Below are 24,888 nucleotides of genomic sequence, written 5' to 3'. Positions count from 1 at the left end.
GTGGATGCATAAGAACTTACCATCCAAGCTCCGGGAGTTTTATGGGTGCATTCAAGGATTTGTACAGCCTGGCGTTGTCTTGATGATGTCTTGTTGTCTCCTTCTCACCAATGCTGAGCCTTCTACTCGATCACCAACTTCAAACGGTCGAGTTGTTTACAGTAGATGGGAGAATTGAGAGAAGAAAAAAATATGCTCGAACTGCTGTTGTGTAAAAAAACCGAAAGTGTATCAGCCCCGTAAAAACTGCAAACTTTCCTTTCGACGCGTTTTTCTTTTTCAGTTAGTAGAAATGTAAAATATGGCGAATTTCTTCATTTGAGACCTCCATACTCGACGCATGACAATTTGCGACTGAAGCTGGTAAGCACAATATTGTTGCAAAAGGATTTGTTGTATAAGCTCCCACCTTTACAACACCTTATCGTGTGATTCGATGTGGTCAATAATGAGCAAGATTTACTTTGTTAAAAAAGGGCGGGAAATTACGAAATTACTTATTCCCCAACCTAATCTGTTCCCTCTTCATGAATATATCAATAATGCCATCAGCTTTAATATATATTCAGGCAGCAACTAGAAAAGCCTATTCCACTATAATATTATTTTCATCTCTGCCTATTACCGTTCTGGAATAGCAAATTCAATGAAAGATGGAAATTAATTTGAGAATCAAATTAGTATGAGGCAACCATTGTTTCTATTGACTATTGGAATAATATTTGCATCAACAAATTAAATAAAATGATATCAATTTATGTTAAAGGCCTTATTTTAACCAAAAACATCCAACCAGAAATAAATATTCCATGCTTATAGACATGAAAAGAGATTTTGAATCAAATTCATAATGTCGTACTTATATAAATTATTTTAACTGACATTTTTCCTTTTTGATAATTTAGTTTAAAATGAATATAGGTTGGTTCTTATTAATTGAAATATGTCGATCTATAATGAAGAAAGACTACTACAAAGAAGGACTTAAGATATAATTGAGTTAGCTGTTGATAGAAGTCTGAAAATTCATTCAATCCTTTTGTTCATTGTTATTTGAACCGTTATAAAAGTGATTATTATAGTATTCCTTGACGTGAGATGTTTTTTTTTAAAGAGGAGATGAACAATCAAAGTAATTTCAAGAATATACTCTTGTGTAATGATGTTCTGACATAGTACTACAGTGTACGACAATGAATCATGCAATAAGATTTAAATTGGTGTGAGCTTGTTCCCCTATTTTAAACTATTTTAAGTTACATGAACTTATTCTATAATCTAATTAGAATTTTTTTTTGAACAACATTAATATTAAGATCGAGACCGACGATGGAAGTTCCAAGAAAATGGATATCCGACTTGCTCGACACACATGGCAAAGTGGCAGAAATTGTCTGGATCGTTGGATGCTCGGAAAACGCTCGTCTTCAAGTTGAAGAAGCTCAAAAAAGGATACCCTGAGCCTTGCACGGAGTCCTGGCAGCGGTGGCTTCTACAAAATTAGTTCTCCAGCCTTTTGGACTCGTTGAAGGAGAAGATAGACAGATCATGAGAAAGATGGGCAATTTTTGAAATTCAAAAAAAAAAAATAATACTAATATTTGAAATTTTATTTAAAATAAATAATTTTCTGTAAATAGCTGTGAATTTTTTAAACTGAATTTGTAAAAAAATGGAATATTTCAAATATCATTTTTTAAATTAAAAAAAAGCCAAAAGCCAAGCTCTCTGCAAATTATATTCCTGTGGACGCCCCTGAAGCTATTTTGGTCAAATGACTTTTGGCTGCCGTCAAGCCGGGACCCGAAATCCCTGGACTATAGGGTGTGGGGCGCCATTGAGAAGAAGACTTGCGCAACATCTAAACCCAATGTGGAGTCCCTGAAGACTCCAGTGGATAAGGAGTTGGAGGACATGAGCGATGACTGTGCGAGGAAGATGTGCTTGACCTTCCTCCCCAGGATTGAGGCCATAATGGCGGCGAAGGGAAGCCATTTTGGGAAATGATATAGCTAATGGCATACCAATAAACCAGTAAAAATTTCAATTCTCTGCCTCTTTTATTTTCGAAAATCTGGGCGAAATTGGACACGGGAATCAATTACTGCACGATTCGCTGCCACACATGGTAGCGTTGTTTAGTTGCTATGGAAGGGCTATAATTGATATAATTAGGTACTCGTAAAAATCCCTAAGTTAGTAATTCATATCACAGCTGTGTTCAAAATAATAAAACATGTATTGCTACGGAAATAAATATTAAGGAATCAGTATGAATTTCCGTTTATCCAAAGTTTATCAGACAATAAACTGGAAGAGTGGGGACTTTGAAACTATTAAATATTGGAAAAAAACAAAGTAGACATTCTCTACACAAGCTTGGATATTGAGCAGTAAATGAGCACTGTTCATGCTTTTATCTCAATTTTAAGCGCCTGAACGGGTAAACAAATATAACTATTAACGGAAAAAATCTTTGAACAACGGTCACTTTTTTCATTTGTTCTCTGAATACACACATCTTTTACCCTGGGACAAAATATATAACCAAGTGGTATTATGAAGAAGTCGAATTTCTGTCAAAAATTAAGAACACTGTGGCATCATTTTTCGTGATACAAAATAATGCCATAAGCATGAATTTTTCCGGTACAACTTGTCTGTATATTCACCCCCTAGTATCGGGGCAAAACTTAATAAGGCTTTAAATATTATTAAATATGAAAATCCAGCTGAAAGCAAAGTTTATTTCACAAAACAATGATGCCACGTAGTAATTTGATTTTTCAACAGAAATTCGACTTAATTTTAGTGCTTAAAATGTGAAATCTTGTCCGGTTTTCATTGGATAGACGGGCCCCTATCTTGGATATCAGACAGCCGTATATAACTAACTTCACAAGATGTATGGAAAAAATTGTGTTTCATCGGAACAACGACTACGGGGTTTTCACAGCAAACTACATTTAGACAAAAATTGATGAGGTGCTTCTCGTTTCGTTGGAATTAACGAATGTGAGCTTGAACGGAAACAGTCTGAACAGCTCAATCCTGACTCTAGGTACGAATTAGTAAAAACAGTATGTAAGGTAATTCATACTCTATTTATGTAAATAATGTGTAATTGTTGAAATTTATTAAGTATTTATTTAAAATCTAACTGTTTTGTCCCTCATTACTCATTAGAAATAATGACTCTCAAAATCAAATATTTTAAGGGAAGCGTATGACTAAAAACATGTTTTTTTACGTACTAAGTCATCTAAATAATATATAATAGGATATATTTCATGAACTGATGGAATAACCGGATATGGAAGAGTAATTGTTCACTAGCCGTAGTAAAATAGACAATAACAATGTTCTACTCTGTGGATGTCAACATTCAACATTGCTTTCTAGGCCTTTATAGAAATCCTTTCAAATGATTACTATTGTGTGATAATTTTTGGGAAAGAGTATAGATAATTACCTACCTATGAATCCAATATCACAGTATGTTGACTGAAGGAGTGATTTATTCCTATATAAATATGAGCCTTGAAAGAGAGAAGACCAACAGGTGCTTTTCACTCCAATTTTGTTTTTGTTTTTTTGCTCTTCAAAAATAGTATTTTTCTGGAGAAAAAAAAAACTAATCAAAATCATAACAGTTTATTGTCAGTCTATAAATCAATATACACCTGAAAATTCATCATGATATGCAAGGGAATTTTGTTTTGCTTAATCATATTTAAGGTAAGCTCCAGTTATTCCTTTCATTTTTGGATTCATTAAATACAAAAGGCACAATTTATTTTGCATCATAACATATTGAATCTCTCAAACCAGGATTTCCGATCCGTTTTTTGTTTGACGGAGTATACTTGTGATGGGAATCAAAATATATCTCTCAAGGAAGAGTCTATCATCCTTAAAAGCCCAAATTATCCTCAGTTTTATAAAGGGATAATTAATTGTTCATTTAATATCAAGACCTCACCCAATCAAAATGTTACCATGGAATGTTCCATCTTTCGTGTGACAGGTCTTGGTCCAAAATGTATCTTTGGGGGTGTTGAAATCAATGGTCAAGGTCATGGAGAAGATCATGAATTACTCTGCGGATCCTATTCAACGTTAAAGCTGAGCCGGAGGAACGTTTTATATTTCGATTTTTATAACAAGTACTTTCAAAATAAGGGGTTTATGTGTGTCATCAAGGCACAGGAAGAGGAATTTAAGTGCAAATGTGGAACAAAAAATGTGAATAGTCGGATTGTTGGAGGGAAAGAAGTGGAGGAAAATGAGTATCCCTGGCAGATTGGAATTGTGAAGATTGGAAAAAATAAGCCCTTCTGCGGGGGATCATTGGTTTCAGATCGCCATGTGGTAACAGCTGCGCACTGTTTCAAAACGTTATATAAAGTTGAGGTCTTGTTAGGGGAACACAACATCCAAAATAGGTAATAGTCATATGTATATCAATAATAATAATAATTCATCATTAAAGTGGAAAATCCTTGATATTTTCATCACTATTAGCAATGACACTGCTCTCCGTATTCCCGTCAAAAAAGTTGAAGTACACAAGGAATTCGGTGTTCTAGCCTTTAATGATTATGATGTCACTTTACTCACACTTGAGCAGCCTATCAAATTCAGAAGAGAAATACAACCCATTTGTCTTCCTTTTAAGGATGAAGACTTTGTTGGAACAATGTGTACAATCACGGGCTGGGGGAGACTCAGCGAAACAGGAACCACAGCCAGATATACTCCAAGAGGTTAATGTTCCCGTTATAACGAACGATGTTTGTAATAAAGCGTATGAAACAATAACGCCACGAATGATATGTGCTGGCTATGAAAAAGGAGAAATAGACTCATGCCAAGGGGATAGTGGAGGTTAAAAGTCCATCATTCAAGAATAATCCTTTGAGTTTAAAATAATATTTTTTACAATATGTATGTAGGCCCACTATCATGTCCTCAAAATAATCGATACGTTTTCACCGGAATAACTTCCTTTGGACATGGATGTGCAAGACCTGGGTTTCCTGGTGTTTATTCTCGTATCACACTTCTGCAAGATTGGATTAAAGAAAGGATAGGAGATGGAGCTCAGTGTGATTAAAGTCACTATTCTTTAAATTATGTCTTAACTTGTAAAATTAATTTACACAAAAAAAAAATCATCCCTTAGTAAACCATGAATTTATTATAGTGGGTGTTAGTTTATTAATTTTATTTAAGAACAAAATATGTTAAAGGGACATTGTGAGTATACAATAAGTAAAAATTATGGCATTTTAATAATACCTCAAGACATTCTTCTTATCCCTAAAAAAACATCTATAACATCAGCTTCTGAATAGTCTGCCAAATAATGGATATTTTTATTCCTCGGAACTTGTTAATTTGACTCTCTGTACCTCGAACAGTATAAGATAATGCATAGTTATATGTTTGTGAATTAAATAGATAACTGATTCTATTATATGCCGTATGTTGACGTTAATAATTGATTATTATTATTAACTATTAGTGTTTTAGATAATAATGAATCATTACCCAGAACAAGTTTTTATTACACATCTTAGTTCATATAAAATAAGGTGTCCCAAAAAAATGGTTTGGTATCAGGTTTTTAAAATATAACTAGCATGACAAAAATCATACATATACCTTAAAATTTTTAAATATTGACTCGATTTTGATGGGGGGGGAATTGCTACAAATTTTATAGTTTCAGCAAATGAAAACATTATATTTCAGTAATTCTATTCTTTATATTGTTTTGATTGACCTATATTTACATTAAACTACATTTACTAGAAATACATATTTTACTTTTTTGTCCTTTAAAATAATTTTTCTCTTATATTTTAGGTTAATTTTGGTTTAATTTAGGCCTTTTTCTGACTAAGTCTACATGTTGGAGTTATTTATATCAATTTTAAGGTATTTTTATTTTAAATTCCACTTGTTTATAACATTACATGTAGCATAAGCCTGTAGTTCACGAATTGTTCTTTCAAATACAGGGATAGCCAATATTTTATCATTAAAAGAGGCTCGAGATGTAACTACTGACCTTCTCTCTATATTTAATATCATTTTTAAATATCAGTGAATTGTTATTCCGCATGGAGACTTGAATGTTTCTTATCTCAAAGAGTCTTTCACTTCTTTATATATATTTATGCGTTTTTCCTTCCGTGCTCTGGCTGTTGATGACTTTCAAAGAACAAAATCCTCGATTTCTCCTCCACCACCTTTAATTGTTAACAAATCAACAGATTTGCTATTCTATTCGAAATTTCTCATGTAGCAAAGACTTTGCTCATTTCTGGAGATGAGATAGCATTTTTGGGCAAGATCAGCTGCTGATTTTTTCAATCAAGTTGATCAGAGAGCTACCTCTTTTTTTTACACAAAATCTAAATCCTTTTCAGCTGAACTTCCTTGTAAAATCATAGGATATTCTTCATTTGAAAGTTCATTATTGTTTGCAAATATCAAGACCCTGTTTTCATTTTTCGAGACTTTACTTTTTTTCTGTGTATTTTCCTTTAATTTTCCTTTCAGAGGCCTTATCTTATGCTCCCAGATGTAAATTTTTTCCTGCTCTGAGTACAAAACTTCTTGAACTTCATCTATTCCTAGCGTTGAACGCTGTAGTTCTTCTGTTTTGGCATTGGAGCTATCAAAAAACATCTTGATGTTTCTCTAAAAGTAATCAACATTTTGTAGATGAACTTCTGATATACTTTCTTTGTATTTATATAAGGCTTCTTAGGACAATCTTTTTTAACTGTCGGTAAGGTGTACCTTTTCCAAAACAATTGAACTTCGTCAATATCGACTCCAGCTGTTTCATAACTAAACTTCCCTTGTTTGATATTTGATTACAGTTTAATAAAACATGTTTTATATGGGGAAAAAATCAGAACTTGACCAACCGTTGATAAGGTTGATGATTCCATCATCGAAATAGTTTGGTGTAAATAGGGAATTTCTGTAGAGCTTCTAGCGGCTGGTTCAACTTTAGCCATAATGTACTTATATTGATTTCTAGTGTTATCAGAGTGAAAATATAGGTCAAAAATATAAAATAATATAATGCATAGAATTTGTCAAATTCACTTAAATATAAAGTTTTCACATCCTGAAACCATAAAATTTGTAGCAATTTTTCCCCATCAAAATCGAGTAAATCTTTAAACCTCTAGGCCTAGCTGAATTCTTAAGTTATATGTATAATTTTTGTCATATTAGTTATATATTGAAAAGCCTTATAATAAAAATGCAGTGGTTTCATGATACGAAACCATTTTTTTGGGACACCTTTATGTATAACTTTTGAAATAAGTTTTTGTTGCTTCTGTCAAAAGGAGTCATACTTCATAGACATTCAATTGGATTATGTCGGTATAACTAAATAAGCATTGCTTAAAGTTGGAATTTGCGATTATTCTTTTTACAAAACATGATCTCCAATTTGCAGATGAATGGATTGAAGTCAGCAAATTTGATTTTGTAGACATGAAGAATATTTATTTATGATAATATCATACATCAATATCTTTTTTGCTATTTTCAAATTTTTTTTCTTTCGACTATAATATTTTTTCTTCAGGATGATTTTTTTTTTTGATAAAATATTGGTAAAAAAAATTTTTTTAAGGATTTTATTTCTCAAAAAAAAAAAGGTTTACTGCTTTATATTTTTCATTATTTTCCCGGGTATCAACCGTTGTAATCAGCCAGTATCTTTTCAATCCAAGAGCGTCAAAAAGAAAATGTGACTCAGGTCCTACCAAGTCTGTGAGAGATGTAACTTGAGTGATGACTGAAAAAATATCTTGGCTTTTCTATAACAATCCGGCTTTTTTTTTTTTGGCAGCTTTTGCTTTATTGGCATTGCCATGCTCCCATGTGAACTGAATAAGGTGAATGGAACTAATTTCTGAGTCAGATACCAACCGTGACTTCTCATTTTCTTCAGAACAGAGGTTGACAGTTCATTATTAACATGTTGATACTGAAGCATGTTCTTAATCATTTGCAAATCGTGGATTGGAGCATGGGTGGGGTATTTTGCTGTTATCCAGTGCTTTGTATAAAATAAAGCCAGGAATTTATATATTCTCTCTAGTTTACTGATGGTGTCCTTTTCATATTTTAGTCCATTTGAAAACATTAACATTTTCATAGCATATATATTCTTTGCCATCCAACAGGCATGATGCATTGCACTGGGCTTGGTCCAATGAATAACTCGACTAGGTTTTTTACCTAGAATAATCAGGCATAGCTCTGCTACTTCTCTTAAGTTTGCCCTGGGAGATGTCTTCTCTAGAAAATTATTTATGGTATTAATTGTTTTTTTCTTCATGGGATCCAAATGTTTTTCAACAGTGGCTAAAATTCTTGGATTGTCCTTATCTAACATAAACCAAACTTATTTGGATTTGCAAAACATTGTATTGTCCGGGTCCTAACTCTTGCCAAAAATAGCCTCCCATGCTCCTCCAATTATCATGCCTGATATATGATGTCTGCAAGCTATGTAGAAAATTTTCACCCAAGTTTGTCTTCAATATATTTATAGTATGTTGTATTGTATTGTTTTTTTAGTATAGAGTTATTAGCTTTGTTCAAGAAAAAAATGTATTTTTCGTATTTTATTTTATTATTCTATTTTTGTTTACCTATACATCAAGATAATAATAACTAAGGAGAATACCTAAAAAGACAGGGGAAAAAAAGAAAAAATCTAAAAAACAAGCATTTTTTATTATCTACGGTAAAATTTCCCATGTGTACAAATAAAGGGTTAATAACATAATTATACAAATTGATGCACAGCTGATTGGCTTTGTTTTGATACCCATATCAATACTATACGCTGAGCCATTGTAAAGCTATACTCAAAAGAATAAAAACAATCAGGGTTTTCTTTTCTTTTTCTAAAACCACCAACAATAAATTTTCGACGCCCATACGGCAGGCATAGCTGCGGTCCAAAATCCAAAGGACTGGTACATTTAGTTTCTATAGGCCTTGGAGAACGGGAAAAAGTCAAATATTAATATGGTTAAAAAAGTTAAAATTTGAAGAGGTATAATGGGCATGTTTAAAAAAAAAAGAGACCAGAATCAACATGGTAACCCTGACAATTTGGAGAATGTTTAGGAGGAGAGAAAGAATAATGCCCATGACTTTTCATTACAATCAGCTGTGACAAGAGAGGAATGTGAAAAGGATATTTCAGAATTACTCCTATGGCAATGCCCAATTCTACTCTGAGTCCAACAAAGGGCTTACAAATTATAGCTACGCAACAAATCCTCAGGGCTACGTTCCGTCTTTTATATGCACACACGAATGTTCAATCAGGTTTTGAACATAATTGAATCTATTTCGGAAAGGATGTTCACATTTCAGGAATTAAATAATAATGACAACTGCTAAGGAAAAGAAAATTCATTCTTCAGATTACCAATTCAAAAAGAAAAAAAACCGGGCCAGCCCAAAAATACACCGGATTTTCATCATTAATTATATACTGTATGCAGGAGCTGTAGTCAATATAATGAAATAAATTCTTAGACTTTCAAATGCGGCAATGTGTTTACTGTTTATCTATTAATATTAACTTTTATTTTCATCGATAGGGTTCTTTCAATTCCAAATATATCTCTGAATTGTAATTATCCTCTAAAAACGTGATGTTTTTAATATATTCTAAAGGTGAAAGTATGTCTGTTGTAGATTTTAATGGTCTTTTTCATGATTTTTTTGGCTCTAACAACAATCAAAAATGTCAATGTCGCCGGTGCGTGTTCAAATAACTTTTTTTTTTTTTTTTTTGTTAAAATAGTGTAATAGAAAATAACAGTATATCAGAATATGTGTTAGGTATAAATTCCAACCATTTCAAATTTAAGATGCCCAAAAACAATTAAACAAACGAGAGTTGGTCAACTTGGCCCATAACTAGAGTTGACATTTTTGTAAGGAAAACTAAAGCACAAGGAGTAAGACATATGGTACTAATTAATTTAGACCCTTTTAATATCATCTGTCTGTTGTCAAAGTAACTAAAAATACAATGTATGTCAATTACGCATATTTGGACTAATCCGTATCTTCCACCAAGCGTCAATCTTCCTTTTTTTCCTTTGTCAATAAAGCATGACGTCATAGTCGATATACTATTAATTATTAAATCTATTGATTGAATTCACGCATAATTATGAAGTGATTGACTTTAATAATTAAGACTAAAATGCTTATCAGTTTTTAAAACTAAATATACCTTAAAATTAAAATATTATAGAGGGAAATTATTTATACATCGAAAACATAAAAAAAAAAAGATAAATTACTTCAAAACTAGGAATAAAAATAAATTAGAATAGGATAAAAAATGGATATTTAATTAGTTTAAAAGTTAGCAGTCAAAATGATCATCTTTCTTCATTTCCTGGGTAATTTATTTTTATAGGGCTCTTATTTAATTTATTAATTAATTTATGTCGAATAAATGTTCGCGTTCGTATACATTTTTTGATAACTTCATTAAGGTATTTGCTATGAATAATTTTTATCAGTTTATCCATAGTTGCCGTGGAATTGAATAAATTCGTCTTCCATTTCTTAGAAAAGTTTATAAATTCTGTAGATGGTTAAATTAAACCCTTCTTAATAGAGTTTGTAATCATGGACTAGGCGGAACATTAAGATATGAGGTATAAATCCCTAATGTCCCGTATTTTGGGAGGAAATTTTTGGCCACGTACCACACAACGAATATAAATCCGTATATAACGTATATAAAAGATTTTGTTGGGAATACTTGCAAAATCTCCTACATTGTAGTTTTATTTTCATCGTTCCTACTAGATTCTGGGTTCTTGTGTTCTTCTTGTACTTCAAAAAAAAAAAAAAAAAAAAAAAAAAAAAAAAAAAATTGGAAAATCAAAATCTTCAAATTCTTCCAAATTTCTTCTATTATAGATTCATGATTTTCTCTTAAATATTTTTCATTCAATTTACTCCCTATGACTTGTTGAATCATGAAATGAGAGTGATCGTCATTTTGAACACTGGAGCATTTCCAACAATAATCTTTTCAGAGCCACTGATTACAACGATAAGGAATCCATCTATTGATTCTACAACATTAGGATGAGAGTTAGTCCGTCCAATATATCTAATTCTGTAAAAAAGTTTTAAAAATAAGCCAGATTTAGGCGAGATGTCAATACATAGGGAAGCTGAATTTCATTTTTTAAATGTTCATACAACGCCATCTCGACTGTGTTGAAATAATTATGTTTTTTGATTAGGGCTTTGAGATAGATGACTAGGATAGGATAATTTCATTATTGTGATTCCTTTTAAATTTGTTTCATTTTTCCTACCATATTTATCATTGAAATAAGAATTCCCTCTTTGTTCCTCCAAATTAACACCATAACAATTTCCCAAACTTTTATTTATTATAGGTTGCGAACTCTTAACGACATCAAACCATTTATCTACATTCTCTATAAAATCAGCAAATTTCTGTTTAGATTGATCCTCCTCATTTAAAAGTCGAATGACACTAGCTGTTGTATGAATAAATAATCAAGCGGCTGGCCGAACCCGTTGTCAGCATTTCCAACTACATTTAAATAATCAGAACTTAATTTATGACATATTCAAAGCTCCTCATTATTCTTGTCTAATAGTTTTCTAATTATCTCGATTAAAATGAGAGTTCCATCCTCTAATTGAAAGCCCTGGTTAATAAACTGTTGGAATCCTCAACATAAATTTACATATGCACTTCATCGTCCTAAACTATGAAATTGTCTGCATAGTATGGAAATCAAAAATAACGTCGATATCATTCTCCTAATCTATACTAATGCTGATAATTTTGAAATTAATTTATTATTATAAACATCTTCCAAAAATTTTTGGTGCTTCAGAAAATCATATCCCAATACCTAAAACTTTATATCTACGATAAAATTCCAAGCATATGTTCCCAAAATGGGTAACTTAATTTTTTGAGTAGAACTGGCATAACTTTTCAGGGCTTGGTTATTTGCTGATAATAATTTATCCTTAGAATCTACAATCAGAATGGATTTGGATTAGGATATCAAAGCCTGTTTAGCACCAGTATCAGGCTAAAAATATTATAGGAATATCTGCTGTAGTGAATGTTACCCAAGCCGACAATAAAACTATTTCAAGTGTTGCTGTAAAAATATTATAACGTTCTTGGCTCAAAATTCAGTGGCGAAAGACTAATGGTTTTCATTACCGACGGAGCTTCATATTCTATCGAAGGAGAAGTTTCCTTAAACAACATTTTCCAATGATGTTGCAAATACTGATTTCATCTCATGGTCTGAACAACTAGCAAGTTTCCAGATTAATTACAAAATTTTCTCATCTCTGAATTGAAGAGTATTTTTCACTAGGAATGACAAATTTATTTTTGTTAGGTATCAATAAATACAATCAAACTCATAAAATATATTGATAAGCTAGATGTGTGTCTAATGAGTATAAACAGTTCAATGCCGAAAACAAAGTTCGTGATAAAGATGCTGTTTAAAAAGTTTTTGAACTGGCCAATGTATCTTTAATCTTTTCTCATTATTATGGGATAAGGAAAATGACTTAGGAAGAGTCATTGACAGGCTCAATTCATTTGTGGCGGAAACCATTCCGCTGGACCACCAGGAAATCTCTGTGACTTTATAAGGTTATATATGAATAGAATATGATATATCTTCGTACGCTTATGCTGATAACTCTTTCTTGAAAACGGCAACGCATTTGATCATTTGTAAATATATTGTAGATATAATCCTATTTTTGACATTGTGAAGTTGTAAACTTTGTCTTTCCCCATTGTATATCCTCACCAGGGTATATCTAAGGAAATACACCTGCTGTTTCTGAGTAAAATTGGACATCTTGAATCCCATACAGTGGCGTATGTCAGGAAGATTTTTCGGCCCGCTTTACAACCTGGGTGAACGGTTGATTTTCAGTGGTGAACAGTGGGATATTTAAACAGGGCAAATGCTACAGCATAGATTAAATCTTGCAAACAATATCGTCAATGGACTCTTGACCATTATTTTCTTCAGGCAAACATTGGGAAAAATAAAATGAAAAGGAAAAACTCTAGACGGAAAGTCAATGCCGACCTATTCATAAATCAAGAGATAATGGAGTATAAAATGCACGGTGCAAGAATGAGAGAAATTTTTTGAACTACACAATTAAGTCAAACAATTTAAACCTCCTTAAATATTTTTAAAATAATAATGGATGAAGATAATGAACGAGATTATAATATACCATGAAACGGTTACATCGACAGAAAATAAATTATGTTCACAAGTCTTGATGTTCTTAACTCGCATGTATACGTGGTGATGTGTTTGAAAAAATGAAGAAAAAAATGCATGTGTTCTTTATCAGATTTTCCTCTCTTTCCTTGACGCAAATCGTCAATCAAACTGTCCATGTCTTCATGGAACACCTTGTCCACCATCACCCTGTCCATGTTCAAGAAGGTGAGGGAGGAGAGCTTCTCCTGGTTCATGGTGGTCCTCATGTGGTTCTTGAGCCTTCTGAGACAGGAGAATGACCGCTCCGCCTCACAGCTGCTGATGGGCATTGAGGCCAGGATAACGATCACCTTGTATAGCTCCGGCATCAGTTTTGAACACTCCCGAGCTTATTAACTCCGCAGCAATTTGTGACGAAACCATGTCTTCTGTGTCAATATCTGCCTAGAGAAACATAAATTTCAAACATATAATGCAAAATGAAACATTATAATATGAACCTTGAGTATTTGTCATCTATCTGAGGACTGTATGTTTGTAACTTGGGTTGTAGAGGATGATCTCTCTCGACTTTAGGCACAGTTTCCCGCTCTGTCTTCACTCTGGTTCTGGTCTGGATGTCCTTCCGCTTTGGCTCCCGCCCGGTAAGTATCGGGTCACCCAGCTGGCTCGTGAAGACGACAGGGTACTCTGGGCCTCCGTCCACAAACTCCATCTCCTCAGTCTTGCTCTTCTAACCTCCCTGGACATTGTCGCTAGTCTCAGAGTCCTCTGTAGAGGGAATATTGTTGTTTTTGACCACCGAGAGCTGCTCGGGAGAGAAGATTGGTCCGATATCGAGATTAGGAAGTCTTATTCCATGAAAAATCCGTCCGCTGGGGTAATTTGATGAGTCGCCATTATTTTCTGTGTCTGCAGTAACTTTCTCTTCAGCAAAAACGGACTTTTCAGATCTTGGTTCAGGCAGTAAGGCCTCAACTGGAGCAGGGTCATCGGGACAGGAGGAGGCAGTGACTGAGGATGAGGATGTAGCAGAGGAAGTTTTCTTAACAGCAAAGTTCAATGTTTTCTGCTTCTTATGATCAATTTTCACTTGATACTTGCAGCTGGGGTCATTCTTATGGAGTTTAACTTTGTGATCATTAAAGTTGTCCTTCTGTATTTCCTTCTGACAGATAGAACAAATCACCAACTCTCTGTTAAAATGCGTTTTCCGCTTCCCGTGATACATTTCTGATAATTAATAAATTACTGCAACAATCCACTCTAAAAAGTACATAACTATTATTTATGTCCCTTTTAAGCAGTAATAATTTAATTTATCTTGTATTCAATGAAACAAATTCTCACGCTCTTAAATATTTCAGGAGTACTCCATACGAAAATTTTGTGTGCGTCTTTTTTTTTTTTTTTGGCTGTAAAGTACTTCACATTTGCAACCAGTAACGTTAAACGTAATATCTAACTCAAATATCCACTCAATGTGAAGTACTTTAAATCCATACGAAAAATGTTGTGTGCGTCTTTGTTTTTTATTTTTGGCTGTAAAGTACTCTTGAAATAATTGCAGTAATTTATTAATTATCAGAAATGTATCACGGGAAGCGGAAAACGCGTTTTATATTCAAAGGTTCAATCATTTATATTTATAAAATGACTGGCAATATTTGAAAGAGATATTACGGTAAATTACAGGATTTGAATTCGAATTTCTGCGATGAATTGAGGTACCCGAGAGTGTTATCTGTAGTTTAAAACCTGCGTTTTATCTATCTGACTTAATTTGGCCCCAATATTGTCTTAGAGATATAATTTATTAATTTACTAATTCTATAAATGTGCCGGTGAATTTTGGCTACTTTAAGTACAATTTGTGGTGCCTCCAAAGGATTAATCAGAATCATTTTTTCATTTAAATGAACTATAATTTGTTGGAAAATGTATTCCATGTTCAATTTTGAGAAAAATTATCTAGCTTCCTTTTGGGTGGACGTGCTACAAATATGTAATTTTATTATAATGACTCAGTACTATTATGAGTTGGTCATAAGTTACATATATATAATAGATTTTAATAATTAATTATGACTTAATTCATCTATATTTACATACCTATATGATTGGTGGACGGTTGAGTAAAGTTTTTGTTTTTTTAGTCCGCTGAAGCGGACAAAGCGCAATACTGACGTACGGCCCTGATCCCATATGACGACAATGACGTAGATACTTATCCGTCTCGTGATTTGAGGAAGAAATAAGGACTCCCGTAGAATTGTTGCTGTTCAGGAACTGATTCCTTTACTTTTTACGAGTCACACACATGTAATTAATGCCATTATTAAAAGTCCTAAGTATTACAAAAGTAATAAACAATATCCTTTGAATAACTAACTGAAAAGGTGAGCTTCAGAGGTTGCGTCATACGGAGTATGATTTGTGTTTTATCTCTTTCTTTCCATCTCTCTCAGGGCTGCTCACAGCTAATATAATCAAACGCCATCACAGCTAAGCTGGTCTACTTTCAAACATTCTTCAAATTGTCAGGGTTACCAGGTTAATTTTCGGTTTCTATTTTTTTTAACATAGAATATTCATCCCTGCAGATAACAAATAAGTTTTAGAGTACTTATGTACATTCTCCTCAGTTCTCGCACACCTTATGAATTCATCATAAGATAAACCACTAAAGCCTTGAGTGAGACGTTGACACGATGATGTGGGAATGTAATTTATAACCATGTGCTTCACTAGGGTCTCCTTAAAATCCGTACCGTCCTTGGAGATTTCATTAATGAAGTCCCATGCCTTCGATTCCATTTTCACAAACAGAGATGTTGTCCTTATTTGATATGAGGTTTACAAACTCTTTTGTAAGCTGTTGCATAGAACCTACACACAGTCTTGTTAAAAGCAAAGTCCGAGTACGGCAGTTCTGACTTTAGACACTTGTTTAGAGAATAATCCAGGACTTTGTACAATAAGTCCTCCGGAATTGTACTCAACAGATGATTAAATTTAGGTATTTCCTGAATTATTTAAACCAACTCAAATTGAGTTTCAATACGAAGGAAATATCCTGTCGGCCGTAAGGAGGTAAGAGATATCCGTTTCACTGACACGTGACTAAGTTCACTCAATTCACAATCTTAAGGTATACCATCTACCGCCAGAATTCGTTTAGTCGGAGTCACCATTATAATGTCCTTAGACACCTCGAAAAGAAACTCACTTGTCAACATGCTGAGGACTAATTAATTACTGACTCTCATACACAACTATAAAGAATAGAAAAAATAGAAAAGAAGAACAGATTAAAATCACCAGAAAATCCCTTACTGATATTATTATAAGATACATATTCCAGTCACAACATAACTACTCTTGGATTTCAAAATATAATATTCGGTTGAGCACAAAAACCTCCGCTATAAATAGACTTCAGTTATTTATCTCAATTTGTTCCAAAATTATGGTCGACTATGCATTTTTTTTTTTGTTTACGTCTTCTGTTACCTTGACCTCTCAAAATAACTTTTGCTATAATCCTGGTGACTAACACAGAGAGGCAAAACATAACTTCAACTTCCTTACGGAGGTAATGATTAAATCAATTAGTAGTAGTTAGTAAAGGACTCAAGTGAAAGAGTGAACACTCAGTAAAAGAAGAAAATGTTTTTGTTTTTTTTTAGCTTTTCGTCGCTGATTGGCTTAAAATTGTCAGTTGCCATAATATCTATTTCTGAGATCATTTACTATTTTGTGGGTTTAATCTAATTATTTGTTATAATTCCCCAATATTTGCAATATATTTTCTAATAATGGTAATGTCAAATGTGTTGCCGAATGTATTTTAACAATAAATCCGCTACGGATAACAATCTTCAGACTTCAGGTGTTTGGTACATTATGCAATTCCTACTGTATTTGAACATTTGTAGATTTAAACATAACCAAAACTCTTGTTAAACTGACACTTTTACTTTGGGACAATGTGTTCAAACATTCATTTGCAAAGAGGCATCAACCTATTCGTCTCCTTGCCAAAGTGTTCCTGTTTCTTGGAAAATAGTTCCTCGATTAGTTTCGACTGACTCTATTCCTCGCTTAGATGCTAATCTCAAATATTTTTAGGCCTCTCAATCCGTCTCTTTTGTGACTAAGGCCTGACCCATGAAGATTATGAATAGCTCACATCATTTTGGATCAGGGTTTTTAAAGAGAATATGAATATGCCTATTCATTAATTACTCCATGTCACGCAGTAACAGAGGATTAACTAAAATAGAGTTCTTTGCATGATAGTAATTTTGTGGAGCTTGAAGGAACGGGATATTGTTTTCATGAAGTTAGAATTACAATTATTTGTTATAGAATCCATAGGTTGTGGCTAATTTTAAATAAGTTGATTTAAGTTTGTTCAATCACTTGTTTAAATGTTATAATATTAGCATAGATTATGGGAGAATGATATGGATGTTATTTTTGATTTCCACACTATGCAGACAATTTCATAATTTAGGACGATGAACTGCATCAGTAAAGTTATATTGAGGATTCCAACAGTTCTTCAATTATTTGTTTATAAATGGATAGAACGATTTTTGAGCCTAAATAAAATTCAAACGATTTACATCATTAACTATAGTGTCCTTGAATGCGTAGATGATTGACAATGATTTAAATCCGGTGTGTTTTTTAGCTCGCCCGTTAATTTGTAATTGGTTTTTATAAATAAAAAAAAAGAAAATATTTTTTCCTTTGCAGTTTTCATTATTACTTCATTCCTGAGTAGTAAACCTCGCTTCCAAAATAGATTCAATTATATTCAAACCTGATTGAACATTCGTGTGTGAGCATCAAGGATGGAGAGTAACCTTGAGCATTTGTTGCAGAGTTATAATAGTAAATCCTTGTGGGGCTCAGAGTAGAATTGGGGATGGACATAGGAGTAATTCTACCAAATGTCCTTGTTTTTATCCTTTTCTCCTTCCTCTCTTGTCACAGCTGATTGTAGTTGATTGAATGAAACGTCATGAGCATTATTATTTCTCTCTTCTAGAACATTTTTCAAATTGTTAGGGTGCCCATGTTGCTTTTCATTTTTATTTTTTAACAAGCCCGTTCTACACTAGATTTGTATCATTGATGATCAACTTATTCCTTCACCTTGTATTTTGTCGTTGTTGTTGATTTTTTGTCTGTCCGCTCTTTCCATTGAGTCTTTAGCCACTGTTCTTAATTATTGGTGGACTATTCTTTATTCTATATTAGGGATATTTTTACCAGGGCCATAGACATATTTTTTCTTCAGGTGGGGGGTGGGGAGTTAAATTATTATTATTATTTTGTTTTTTTAACTATTTATATTTTACAACATATAATATTTAAAAAAAAACATCGTTAGAAACCAGGTACTTAAATTTAATAAAAAATATACATAAACATTGTAGTTTAAAATTAGTGCCCAAAGTCAAAGATCTCTTTAAATACAAAATTACAGTAAAAATCTATTCTATAAATAAAAACTAAAAAAAAAAAAGATTTATAAAAAAACAAACAACAAGAAAAATCTAAAATACACAAAAAGTCATAAATCTAAAACTAAGTAACCTGGATCCGCCTATTTTTATGCATATTGAAGATCTTGATGATGCAATTTAAAATTTTAATTTACTTCCCCGGAAAATACAGTACAATACGATTTTCAAATTTATAGCCATGTATCTTGACGCAGCTGCAATAAGTATGGCTCTTAACTCCATGCTATCCATTGGTTCCTTCAAGGTCAACTTTTTTCCAACTTACGAATTAGAATTATGTATGCCAAACACCTTTTTCGAAGGAATTAAATAAAAATATATTTTTCCCACGATGTGGTTTGGCAAGGCCTTAATATGTCCTTCTAAGTTCCATGCTACAAACTTTCTCAGTAAAAGCAAAAACGAACATTCCTCAAAAGCCTCACAGTCTTTGCAATAATAATTAATATTAGGCAATCCGTGGCCACTTGAAATGGAGCAGTGAATGTCCTGTCATCGGCAAACCTTTTACTAAATTTCGTTATATGCAGTTAAATGCAGGTTAAGGAATTTTTGCTTTTAACTATAATTTTTTTTGGCGAGTCAGGCAAATTATGCAGCAGAGAAAAAAAATTCTTTTTTTTTTGTGAATAGCTGTAGATTTTTCTTTCAAAAAAATTAATATTTGCAATTTCATTTTTGAAATTTCTTTCTAAAAACATTAATTTTCTGTGAATAGATATAGTGTATATGATATTTTAATCTGCTTCTATCACAATGGTACAAAAAAGAATATCAATAACAGCTGCATATTTTTGTGGCTTAATAGTGTTTTTTGAACTCAAATGATTTTCATTAATCTGTAAATACTCTCACAGTTCAATAGAGTTCAACACTTGGAGAGAATGACAGGCATATAAACTAAGCCTTTATTTCTTTCTCTCATTAGAAAGGTTGAGTGAATCAATTAACATTGTCATATCTTATTCAATATTGATAAGCCCATCAACAATTGGGACAAATGACGATATAGGATAACTACTTTTTTTTAATCCATCTATTTATTCTTCTAAATTCAAGGCATAAGAGTTGATAACATTTTTGTAATAGGTTTAAAAACACATAAAAAGAAAACCTAACATAGGTAAAAACAATCATTAACATTCAATAAATGAAAAAAATAAGAGGATGAGTTTACCTATTATTATTTTTACCCCCCTTTCCCTATCAAACTAACAATTGGTACTCATTTAGTGAAATCTGGAATCTCAGACGTATACTCAAGTTTATGAGTGAGGGCGTTTTAACACTGAAAAATAAAAAAATAAAGACAATCTGGACATCAATAACTAAAGACCAATAACGTTGTTGAAAACTTCCTACAAGGTACTCACTGGTATTTTAAATAACAGACTGGTCAAAGTTCTTCCACAATTCATCAGATATGTGCAGAAGGGGTTTATGAAAAACAGGAGAGCAGAAGATATTCCAAGCTCTATTCAAGACGCTATAGACCTTGAACACAGTAATAATCGAAAATATGCAGCAGTGTTCATCGACTTCCAAAAGGTCTTTGACTCCTTATCACACTTTACCCTTCTACCACCTTGATCTCTACCCAGTTCTTATAAATAATTATTTATAAACACTATGGTTGAAAACAGTTGAAGCACCCCAAAATGTATGTCAATGAAATAATCGAGTCCTGACTTCGTTATTATAAAGCCCAAAGTCTGGCTAAAGTATAAAATGCAGATAACTTTCGTGATGAAAGCGTGAGCTTTTAGGTAAGACCGAGTTGTCGGTGGCATAGCCACGCTCCAATCTTTTTTTCTTAGCTCTATATTTAAGGATCTGTTCTGCGATTTCCCTTATATTCCTACTACATTCATAAAAAAGATAGAAGGAGGACTCCGTTTGATCCTAGCAGAAAGAGCAGGGCCTCTCCATTTCATCTTTTTTTGACTTGTTGGTGAGGACTGTTGATGCAGCGATTCGATAACGAAGCCATCTGGAATCGGTGAATAGATTTATCATGACCAATCTCCAACCTACTTTATCGATCCCCATGTCCGTTCTATTCAGCTTTCGGAGTCATTTGGAAACTAAAAGAATTGGGGAGTCGGATACTGTCATTTTCACAATCTCTTTTCAAACATATTGTAGATTGAGATCCTCCAATACAATGTAAAACTAGATGTTTGGACACATACTTTTTTTTTTTTATGTAGTACGGAAATGATACGGTTGGCCGTTACAAAATTTAAGGAAGACAGCAATAGGAATGAGTTTATTTTCCTACAGAAACAATTCCCGTATGCTTCATTAGCTCATATCTACTTTTGAAGAGATCATTAAAATTTACAGTCTCATTATCTCCCAGCCGTGGAAGAGCAGCCAACAAAAAGGAATTCCAAGAAGACAATAGCCCTTTGCAGTAAGCCTCATTCTTAGGTATAGCTGAAAAAAGCTCTCCTGGGCCCATGGGCATTCTTTCATCAAAATAGTAGCCCGCGTTGTTCTTAAAAAAATGTATTATTCTTTTAGTCTAGAAATCCGGACACAACCTTATTTGTCTAAGCCAGGAAGAGTTTAAGTACCTCCACAGTATTTTGGTATTACAAAAACGGATCTTCCTTTCACTAACTGGAGTATTAAGTTTTTTTTCCGATATATAGGGTGTTTTTTCATTACAAAGGAACTGTCTTTTAAAATGGTCAATATCTCTTCTCATTTCTTCCGTGAAAGGGATGAACAAAAGAAGATGAGTCGTAACTTTGTCTAAGAAATTGAACTCAAATTTACGGTAGAATTTTGTATATTTATTTATTTGTGAAATAACTTCTTGCAATTTTTTTATGCCTTCTTTTTCAGTCGAGGGTACATAAATTCTTAGCAACTTTGATGGGGTTATATATAGAAATTTGGATGTACTTGCTGCAAATATTCTTCTGTGGAAAATTTTTATTTTGAATTTTCGACATTAATTTTTAGGAACAAGTCTTTTTTTGAAGTGTCTCAAGGAGTTCACGAATGGACTTATTCAGAGTGTTAGGGTCACTCGATGAAAATACTGATTTGTCATGGGCGTAAATCATGCATTTAAGTATAAATCTTGGTGCTTATATCTATCAATTTATCAACTTGTTGGGGATAATTTGTTCATAAAAGCTACTTAACGCTATTACAAAAAGAGTTACTGCAAATATGTCACCTTGTCTTAGTCCTCTTCTTAAATTTAATTTTAGGTTGCATCTCCGTACTCTAATAAGGGAAGTTGCCTTTCTCATTGTACAAGATATCATGTCAATTAATTTTTGAGGGATTTACATTTCACCAACCGCTCTAATAAATACTCATGCGAGATGCATTCAAATGTATTTTCAAAATCTAAAAAAAGTCACCTCATAGTTTAATTCCCCTTTATTTGATTCAACATTCGTATCTTGGATTATTCTCGGGATATCCTTGGCAATTCTTGTTTACAGCTCCTAAACGGAAATTTCCTCTCGGTCCAACTTTGTTCTTTTATCACAAAGATATTGACAGTCTTTAATAGGAACTTTATTTAAAGGGGCGAGTACAGACAATATATGTACTTAATAAGGCAATTTACTTTTTTTGCATCTTACATAAAGATAAAAACATGACTATAGAAGAAAATAGTTATATTGAATAACTTGACAAAGAGGATCTGTCTGATTAAGAGGATAAGGATGACAACCGAACTTATTTAAACTTTCACTTTTAGTTGGCACTGCTTTCCTTTTTCCTGCCATTTTCTTTTCAAATGCCCATAAATATTTAAAGCACAACACAGAAAGAAGTAACCGTGTGTATTTCCTCGCTTTTTATATGATATATAACAAACCGGATTATCCGGATCATCTAAAATTTGCATTGTCTTATTATCATTTTTTAATATTATCATTTTTTTGGGGGAAAGAGGTCTCGAGAATTGAGGTTTTTAAAGTTCCGAGACCTTAAATTATTCTAAGGATCGAGGATTACTCTTGTCGTAATCTTTTGATATTTCTTAAATGGAGAGTCCATAAGGAATTAGATTGATAAGTTGAAGACTTCGAAATCCTACAATCTAGGCCTGTTCAATGACCTAATTCCAAAATCGACCTACCATAGTGCCCAAGGCATGTAACCCGACCCTCTCATATTTGTATGATTTTTGGCGCACGATCTCAAATTCATGAGTAGTTTAAGTGTGCCATATTTTAACTCCTATTTCATAGGGGTTCATAAAATATAGATACCCGTTCGAGTCCCTTTTTGGATAAAAATTTTCAGCCTTGCTTTAATTAAAGCGGCCCTACTGTTTCGTGTATATTTCTTTATGCAAAAGAGCGTACCTCTTGAAATTTAGTACGTGACTATTTTGAGGTAGAAGGACTCAAAAAATAAAGTCAAAAGTAGAATACTTAAAATTATTATCACCTCAATTTTGATTTTATTTTTTTAAATCGGAAATTTATGGACAAGTACTTGATCATGAATTTAAAAAAATGCCCACCTTGTAAGAAAATGAAACTTTGTCATCCTGTTTTACATATATAGGGATTTCACTGTGCCACAAATCTTGTTAGCTTTTTTATCACCATTTTCAGGAAGGTGTCTCAAAGTTAGGTTACTTTTCTCCAGATATTTGGTTAATTTTGTGCCTGTGTTAATATTTTAAATTTATTTTTTGATTTAAATAGACTTAAAACAGAAAACTGGACTACCTTAATTTATAATATTGATTAAAAGTGGACAAATTTCAAAAAAATATGAGTAGGTGATACTAATTTACTTGTTTATATAGCTAAACATAATTAAAATAGTTGGTAAATTCTTTTTTGAGACTTGGATCTGTCGTTTTGTTGCTGTTGTTGGTACTTGCTGCGGGGTTGCTAGCCCCTTTTTATGGGTTTCATGTCCCCAAGTGTTTTTAAAGCAATTTAAATTGCCCGCGCTGAAGGGATCACAAAAAAAAAAAATATTGGTTGGTAGCACGTTTTTCATTATGATACCAAGTTGGAGCGCGATCTGTTGACCAGTCTGCTTTCAACAGTTGGATAAGTCAGTTTACCTTACTAGTGCACCACAATTTTTACAATGAACGAAATTATTGAACAAAAAATCGTCACACCAGCTTACGGGAGTTATCACATTACCTTAACATCTCTCACAAGTCAGTTCATATCATTCTGACTGAAAATTTGGCCATGAACGCGTCGCAGCACAGCTTGTTCCAAAAGAGTTGAATTTTATGCAAATCAATACCGTGAGCAAGTCTCTTCGGACGTACTTGATCCTGCAAATTCCGATCCAACGTTCATGGAACGCATCATAACTGATGATGAGACGTGGGTCTATGAGTATGACATGCAAACAAGCCAACAATCATCAAAATGGAGGGATAAAAAATTCATTTTAAAAATCGTGGAGCCCTCGTGAGGTAGACTGACTTATACAGCTGTTGCACGCAAACTGGACAACAAATAGCCCTCAAACATGGTATCATATTGAAAGACAGTGCTGCCGACCTAGAAAAAAATTGTTTTTGAATAAATAGATATATACAGTATACATATTATATTAAAAACATTTTAGAGTTGTTTAGTTGCAATTGAAAGGCCTCAAGTGATGCAATTAGGTAGTCGTAAAAAACCATCTCATTTATAATAGGCATATAACTAATAGACAGCCCTATACAACTAACTTCACAAGATGAATTCAGCATGGAAAAAATTGGGTTTCATCGAAGATTTTTTCCTAGTAACTGACTTTTGACAAAAATTGATTTTGGAATGAATGAATGTGACCTTGAACGGAAAAATTATGAACAGCTCAAGCCTGACTCTAGGCATGAATTAGTAAAAATAGTATGTAAGGTAATTCATAGTCTATTTACGTAAATAATTCGTAATTGTTGAAATTTATTAAGTATTTAATTAAAATCTAACTGTTTTCTCACTCATTATTCATGAGAAATAATGACAGTCCAGGTCAAAAATTTA

At 32.9% G+C, this 24,888-nt stretch overlaps 1 protein-coding gene across 1 annotated transcript; it reads left to right on the top strand.

Annotated features, from left to right (window-relative positions):
• Window positions 1-3,608: 3,608 nt before the first annotated feature.
• LOC121123280 (venom protease-like) lies at window positions 3,609-5,205 on the top strand. Its single transcript, XM_071890432.1, is given in 5 exon segments — window positions 3,609-3,738; window positions 3,832-4,445; window positions 4,525-4,747; window positions 4,749-4,887; window positions 4,956-5,205. Coding segments are annotated over 5 exon segments (1,179 nt in total). The 5' UTR covers window positions 3,609-3,696; the 3' UTR covers window positions 5,117-5,205.
• The last annotated feature ends 19,683 nt before the right edge of the window (window positions 5,206-24,888 follow it).

The sequence above is a fragment of the Lepeophtheirus salmonis genome, chromosome 8, assembly GCF_016086655.4.
Source record: "Lepeophtheirus salmonis chromosome 8, UVic_Lsal_1.4, whole genome shotgun sequence".
In the NCBI taxonomy this organism is placed as follows: domain Eukaryota; kingdom Metazoa; phylum Arthropoda; class Copepoda; order Siphonostomatoida; family Caligidae; genus Lepeophtheirus; species Lepeophtheirus salmonis.
Note: the sequence above shows the minus strand (reverse complement) of the source record. Positions and strands in the feature narration are given on the sequence as shown.